At 43.4% G+C, this 7,811-nt stretch overlaps 2 protein-coding genes across 2 annotated transcripts; one reads left to right on the plus strand and one right to left on the minus strand.

Moving 5' to 3' along the window:
* The first annotated feature begins 1,057 nt into the window (after nt 1-1,057).
* On the plus strand, nt 1,058-4,051 carry LOC130720288 (protein MAIN-LIKE 1-like). The gene is made up of 4 exons (XM_057570916.1): nt 1,058-1,175; nt 1,703-2,689; nt 2,774-3,534; nt 3,626-4,051. Exons 2-4 carry the CDS (start codon nt 1,708-1,710, stop codon nt 3,950-3,952), a joined length of 2,070 nt encoding a protein of 689 aa, XP_057426899.1. The 5' UTR covers nt 1,058-1,175; nt 1,703-1,707; the 3' UTR covers nt 3,953-4,051.
* Nucleotides 4,052-4,141: 90 nt separating this feature from the next.
* On the minus strand, nt 4,142-7,811 carry LOC130720287 (PKS-NRPS hybrid synthetase cheA-like). Its single transcript, XM_057570915.1, has 6 exons — nt 7,606-7,811; nt 7,200-7,342; nt 5,900-7,083; nt 5,489-5,796; nt 4,548-5,416; nt 4,142-4,453 (listed from the first exon to the last, which is right to left on the minus strand). Exons 2-6 carry the CDS (start codon nt 7,338-7,340, stop codon nt 4,259-4,261), a joined length of 2,697 nt encoding a protein of 898 aa, XP_057426898.1. The 5' UTR covers nt 7,341-7,342; nt 7,606-7,811; the 3' UTR covers nt 4,142-4,258.

Below are 7,811 nucleotides of genomic sequence, written 5' to 3' on the forward strand. Positions count from 1 at the left end.
CCTTGCTTAATGAAATCCAGTTTTCTTTTAAACCGATCATTACTGTCGAAAAATACTAACTCACACACGACACTTTGGCAAGACGTTTTCTCAAAAGGACCATGAATCTAAACTTCCTTTAGTCGAACTAAGAGGATATTTGTTTACCAAAAATCACCGTAAACAGTCGGTCAGGTTTAGCTCATTTCGCGGGCATGGAGGTTAACTTTAATAATCATTGATTCCTCTGCCTTTTAAGCCAATTCTCTTCCTAACTCCCTAAAACCCTTATTCTCACTTCCTCTCTCCACTATTCCCTTTGTCCTCCTCGGCCATCCTCATCGTTAGCCTCTTCCTCCTCCCTCAAACGACACCACCCACACACTCACCTTTTGCCTCTTCCGATCCCTTAGATGACATTATATAATATCACATAATCATTTCATTAGAAAGAACATTGATTTCACCGGAAAAAAAATTAGCTTTTAGTTTAGCTTTTTCCAGATTGGATGACATTGGTCCTCTTAGTCTTGAGTAGCTAGTTCAAGTAGCTTATTAAAAAAGCTATAAGCAACTGAAATGAGTTCTTTTATCAAACATTCTAAAGGAGGTTTTAAGCTAATCAAATAAACTTAAACTAGTTGAAATTTATTGTGTCAGTGATGTTGGTTGCCTATGTAATATAATAGACTTCATAATATACCCAAATAACACAGTTACGACTACTTTTGAAACGTTAAAACTACACTACTAATACATTCTCATTAAGGATTTGGCAATCAGGATGTTTCAATCCGTGCAAATAATCAAACTAGCTCTTTAGAGAATGATCACAACAATTAACAAGGAATGATACTTGAGAAAAACTCAAGCTGAGTAATGGGGAGTTGGGTTTGGGGCCCCCCCTATGGGGCTCCGCGCCCCACTTAAAGTGGGGAAATTACGGAAAAACCCCCTTTACAAGAATACGGAATATTAAATTTCGTATTCAATACGGAATATAAAGTTCCGTATTATATTACTATGTAAATGACAGGGGTTTTTTCAAAACCCATTTCAGCGCTCCAAACCATTTCAAACCCTTGCTCTCCAATCTTCGAGACCGACGATCTCCTTGCCTCAATCATCATCTGGAAAGTGTACCATCGTCTCCATCATCAAACCCATTCTCCCCATTCATTGCATTGAACCTAGAGGTAAGTAAGTTTGGATTTCAACTTGAATTCACCATTTAACTTGGAATTATGGAATCTTGCAACCCTAGGGTAGTCGATTTATGCTTAAGTAGATGTTATGTTGGCTGAAATTGTGTATAAATTGGCCTTTGGGGCGAGTTCCATTCATGCAATGTCGTTAATGGATCTCTGGTTCGATACGGAACATAATGTTCCGTATTCAATATGAAACTTAATGTTCCGTATTGGATACGAAACTTAATGTTCCGTATTGGATATGAAACTTAATGTTCCGTATTTGGTGTCTGTTTAGAGTTATAAACTTAATTTATAAAATGTTTTTATAAAACTTAATATAATTAGCTTAGTTTATTTATAAAACCTAATCTAATTAGCTTAGTTAATTTATAAAATGTTTTTAATTTAGTTATAAACATCGTGAATTATTTAGTGATTTTATTTAGAGATTTAATTGAGAAATTTAGTAATTGAGCGAGTATAATTTATTCAGTGAATTTATTTAGAAAATGTTTGCTCTGAATATATAGTGAGAATGAAGAACAGAAAGAGGTCTCGAGCTAGTGAGGATGCGGGGCCTACAGAGGATAGACACCGGCGATTACATGCTTCTAGCCGGCGCGGCGATCAAGCTGCGACCTCTCACGCGGTTGAGGCTTCAGCTCCAGCTCCAGTTGATTCTATGCAGTCGCCCATGGTAGAGGCTTCAGCTCCAGCTCCAGTTGAGCCTACTGATCGAGTTCCTACTCCGCCGTCTCCCATGGTTGAGGTACCTCGCCATGAGTCAGCAGGCGAGGAGTCATCAGGCGAGTCGTCATCCGGCGATGAGTCATCCGGCGATGAGTCATCCGACGAGGAGTCATCCGGCGAGGAGGGGTCATATGACGAGGATAGTATTCCTCCTCCTGATGTTGATGCTGATGTCGTGCCAGAGGCACAGGGTGGCGAGGAGGACCTGATCCAGAGGTTGCCGCCGTTTCCGGGGGGGCCTGTTGATCTGTCGCTTCTCACGCATTATGCTGATCACAAGGCTCCCTGGACGTGGCATGCACTCCTACGCACAGACGAGCGGTATGTGGACCGTCGACACTTGAGGGTGGCCACAGCTGGGGGGAAGGTTTGGAACCTTGCTTGTGATGGTGATTCAGACAGTCACAGGAGGGTTCGAGAGTTGATTGAGCAGACGGGTCTTCATCAGCTACCCTGGTGCAGCTACTCGGAGACAGATGCAGGCCTCATTTTGGCCCTTGTGGAGCGATGGCATGAGGAGACTAGTAGCTTCCACATGCCGTTTGGGGAGATGACCATCACCCTGGACGACGTGTCGGCTCTTCTCCATCTCCCAATGGGGTCGAGGTTCTATACGCCTGGGAGGGGGGAGAGGGACGAGTGTGCAGCGCTATGTGCTGAGTTGATGGGAGGATCTGTTGCTCGTTATCATGCTGAGTTTGATAAGAACAGGAGCCAGACTATTCGCTTTGGGGTCTTGCAGACCCTGTATGATGCTGCGTTGGAGGGTATGTCTTAATTATTACTTGATTAAATAGTATCTATTATTATTGTATTGTTATTAACTGTTAACTGAATTCATTTCATTGTAGAGCACCGATATGAGGACGCTGCACGGATTTGGCTGGTGAACCAGCTAGGCGCGACGCTCTTTGCTAGCAAGAGCGGTGGATACCACACGACCGTCTACTGGATAGGTATGTTGCAGGATCTCGGTCGAGTGTCCGAGTACGCGTGGGGCGCAATTGCGCTCGCTACGTTGTACGACCAGCTTGATCGAGCGTCCAGGAGGGGGACGGCCCAGATGGGAGGTTTCAGCTCACTCTTGCTAGGATGGGCCTACGAGTACCTTTCTGATCGCGTCATTATCCGGAGGGCGGATCCGGAGTACTCACAGGACCAGCCTAGGGCGCGGCGGTGGGTTATGTCCCGGGTCGGGCATGCAGGCCTCGATGAGAGGCGAGTCATGCTCGATGAGCTGACGGTGGATGACATTATATGGACCCCATTTGAGGACCATCGGGCTCATCGACCACGGGATCAGAGGGCCATGTATTCTGGCTACATCCGGACGCCATTTGGCCGTGTTGTTCGACGACATCTACCAGAGAGGGTTCTGCGCCAGTTTGGCTACATCCAGGATGTCCCTCGACACCCCTCCGAGATCCAGACGACTGGGTCCCTTGCTGAGACCGCAGATGCTGCCTATGCTGATTTTGTGCCGCACCTGCGCCCTCAGGGGATCCCTGTTACTCATTCGGGAGAGGCTGTGGAGGAGTACATGAGGTGGTATGGCGGTGTGTCCCATCGGTTCATCATCCCTGATGATAGGAGGGAGGAGTTCAGTGCTGTGGTAAGTTTGAATTTTATTTTTCATGCAATTGTGATTTTTTGTTCATGATATTTTATTTGTACACTCACATTTATGTACATTATTTTTGCAGACGGTTGTGCGTCGGGTCGTGGACTTGTTGGAGCAGTCACTGGAGGTGCCAGATGCTCTTGCAGTTGGCACGCATGCCCGATCCCTCACTGAGAGGGCGCTGGATCTTATTAGATCCAGCGCATTCATCGGTACCCAGGGAGTAGCCTTTGCTGCTGTCCGAGGAGCTGGAGCTGCAGGAGGCAGAGGTCGTGGAGGTAGAGCCCGTGGAGGCAGAGCCCGTGGAGGCAGAGCCCGTGGAGAGGGTGCACCTGCAGAGGGCGCTCGTGGAGGCAGAGCTCGTGGACCTAGAGGTCGGAGGGGTGGCGGTAGGGGTCGGGGCGAGTGACTGTATATTTGTATATATTTTTTTGTGTACTTTTATATTATGACATGTGACGACATTGTATGGACTCTTTTTATATTAACCACGCTTTCTATTTCCACCTATTATGTTTGGACTCTTATAATGAAAAATAACCTGTATAACTACACCGTGAATAATGAAAGGCAAGATAAGTAACATAAGGCCCATCAATATACCAATGACCATCAAATTACTATTATTAAAAGCAGCAATGAACAACATAAGGGCAAGGCCCATCAGATTAATATTACAGAGCGTTTACAAATGAATATTACACAAAGTGTGGCGTCAGTCTGTGGTGATGTCTACATAGCTTTGGTGACTAAGAGGAACACCAAAAGTAACAAACCAAGCTTCTAATTCTGATGTAAACCTGTGTAAACGTGTAACATATGGGACGCACCAGCTTACTGATATAGGATCAACATACCGTTCCCACTGGAGAGCAATTGGCGGCATAGAATGTCCAGGAGTTAGATGGAGCTACATTATAGAGAATAACAATAAAATTAGATAACTTACAAATACAACAAATTAATTCACAAACTGGATATTAGTGTACGCAATAAAAAAATACCTGTACAAAGTGATTTATCACATGACCAACAGCTATAACACGATGTACAGGAGGTGGACCTTCTCCTCTTAGTGGAAGGTATGACCAACAACCCTGAGAAGAGATGGATATGAAAACCACTTGGAACCTGGTTGCTACAAGGTATCCCATCTCTGGCAGTTGCATCCATTTATCCTCGGTAGCCGGATGACCAGGAAGAAGAGTGAGTCGAGAATGTAAGGCATTAACCACATGTCTGGACCACATTTCATCATACAATCCTCTGTGTCGTTCAAGTTCGTCTATCAACGCTTCCCTAACACATGGCCAACCTTCCTCACCTGATGGTAGTCCCAGTAATGCAGCAATGGCTCTATAGCCACAGTTACCATCGTCCTCAACATTCTGAACTGTGTGTATATATGGGTGGAAAAAGGATGGAAAATGACCCATGAAATAACTTGTATCAGACTTCTTCACACGCTTCTTCTTCTTTGGTGGTTGCGAAGCCTTCTTTGCCTCTTTGATCTCCCTATCAACATGCTCAAAACCTGAAGGATCACGAGTCAAGGATCCTATTGCTTTAACCTTGGGTGGTTTTCTTTCGTTCGCCTTAAGAGTGCGCTTGGACCTTATCTGAACCTCAGGAGTACAAAGTGAACTGCTTTCAGGACAATAGATAGCTTGAAGCTTCCTCCTTACCATACTCTGCCCTCCAGTATCCAAAGAACTGAAATAATGTGTCAATGCCTCAACTTCTGGTTGCATATCTCCATGGTTCATGCCGCAAATATGGTTGCTGATAGTATCTGCAACAGGTTCAGGTACATGCTCCCAACTCAGTCTCTTCCAGAATGGATGAATTGACTCATATGGAATTCTTTCATAACCTGCAAGTTCACAAAAGTGTCACTTTCAATAACAAATAGAATTAATTGACAAGAGAGTGGTTGACCGGTGACCTGCAAGTTCACAACCGCAAGGTAGTCCATGAGTCTCTCTCAACAAGCAATCGCATCCGCCGTAGGACTTCATTCTTATATGTTCATCGTCGATGAGCTGCAGGCATTTGTTTGACACAAATCCTCTAATATTTGTGTAAAATGGGAACATGAAAATGTGATCAATTCTGTGAATACTGCGCTCAAACGATGCTAATATTTCAGTATGTCGATTACATGTCAAACTATGCGACGCATCCCAAGAAGTGGCTAGGTCACCCTTGCAATCCCGCAACATCTTCTTCAAACTGGCATGTGCACCCTCAGCCCTGCAAACAACAAACAGATATCTTATTAACTCTCCAATGTAAACAATCTATCAAATGAAAAACATATAACAAGGCATAAATTAAGCTCATATAATTTTTGTACCTGTTACTTGTTGTTGTTCCAAAGTGCATCACATGATTTGTCCATGCCTTGGCAAATTTTTCCTTGTGGACCAACCATGTTGTAGAACAATAGGAGGTAAAGTTGCTGTATTTGTCCTTGCACATATTAAACAATTGCATCCATTGAACTTCAAATTCTTCAACTGTTGCAGCATCCACCACCTCTCCCCACTTCCCCATAACCAATTCAGCAAAATCATCTGTACCAACATAGAGTTTGCACTTTGCCAAAACACACTTGTTGATGTGCCACAAGCATAATAAATGGCTGGTGTTGGGAAGGCTTTGCTTAGCAGCACTCAATAAGGCAAGATCCCTGTCAGTAACAATCACCTTAGGCAACATGGCTTGATCAGCTAATAGAGACTTCATACACTCCAGTGCCCAAACGTAGTCATCTGTGCCCTCATTAACAATGTAGCAAAAGGCTATGGAGTATGTCTTATCTGTGGAAGTCAGTCCAACAATCTCAAGCAATGGAATTTTATATTTGTTTGTCTTGTATGTGCAATCCATAATCACTACATATGGAAATGTGTTGAACAATTTGATAGCATTTGGATGAGCCCAAAATACATCCCTAATGACTTCCGATCCAGGCTCATGTCTTTCAAAGTGGACGTACTTGTCACCGTCCAACTTCTTCAACAAGTGTTGCATTTCTGTCAATGACCCGCGGAGGGATTTTCTTAACCTCTTGCAAGCACCATAAATCTGAGATATGGTAGTCAAGTTTAAAGGATTGTTTTCCTTCAAAGTCAACAGCATCTTTCTCGGTGGAACCCAACTCTTTGACATTTTTTCCACTTGCTCCTTCTCTTCGGAATTTAGACGACCAACAAAATTGTGGCCAAGTAGTGACCTAGCTGGTTCATGGTTGTGTGTACCTTCCATCACCTTTAGCCGCCAATCTCTATCTATGCCATTTTTCATAGGTCGTCCTTTTAGTCTAAAAGGACATTCTGTCTTTTGTGTTCTCGTTCCTTCAACAAGGTCAGGGTCTCTGTAGGGAACATACTTACCATGCTTCTCGCACCCCAACATGACATAAGCTTTTCTGCTTCCATTCCCACCGCTATCTGACTTTGTGATCAACACAACATATCCATTTTCAATCGCAATTCCATGAACCCAATTGATAAGATCATCACGGGTAGGGAAAATCTGTTCAATGATGCATACCCAACACACAAACAAGGCATAAACAAGGGTGATCAAGACATAATAAGAATTGATATATTACACTTTCAAAACAATGCAAAAATCTGTTCAAAGAATACCTGATCAGTTGTAAATAAATGCGAGACATCTATACTTATACACGGGGGTACAAATGCTGGTGGTGGCACCTCTTCAGGTTGAGCATTGTTCAATCCAACTTCAATCAATTGGGATTCATGAAATAAAAATGATTCTGTCATCCCTGGAAGAGAATACGGAACTTTATTATCCATATTGAATACGGAACTTTATAATTCGTATTTAATACGGAAATTTATAATTCGTATTGAATACGGTATATGAATTTCCGTATAGACTCCGAAACTTTATATTCCGTATTTTAACACATCTCAGAATTCAGAAAATCATCATTCTAACTACTTAATCTACTTAATCTAACTACTTAATCTAACAACTTCAACTACTTAAACTAACAACATACAACAAACAACTAACAACACTTACCTCAAATGCTATCTTTTTGCATCCAATGGTGGAGAGCTTGCCAATGAAGGAGTTGGTGGTGGTGGTAGGAAGAATGGAAGTGAGGATGAAAGTGAGGTAGGAGAGGGTGAGAGAGAGGGTGGTCTGGAGGCATTGAGGGGGTTAAGGGGGCTGGTGAGGGGTTGGTGACGGAGGAGTAATGGTGGAGGGGTTGGTGGAGGGAGGAG

This window comes from Lotus japonicus, chromosome 5, assembly GCF_012489685.1.
Source record: "Lotus japonicus ecotype B-129 chromosome 5, LjGifu_v1.2".
NCBI lineage: Eukaryota > Viridiplantae > Streptophyta > Magnoliopsida > Fabales > Fabaceae > Lotus > Lotus japonicus.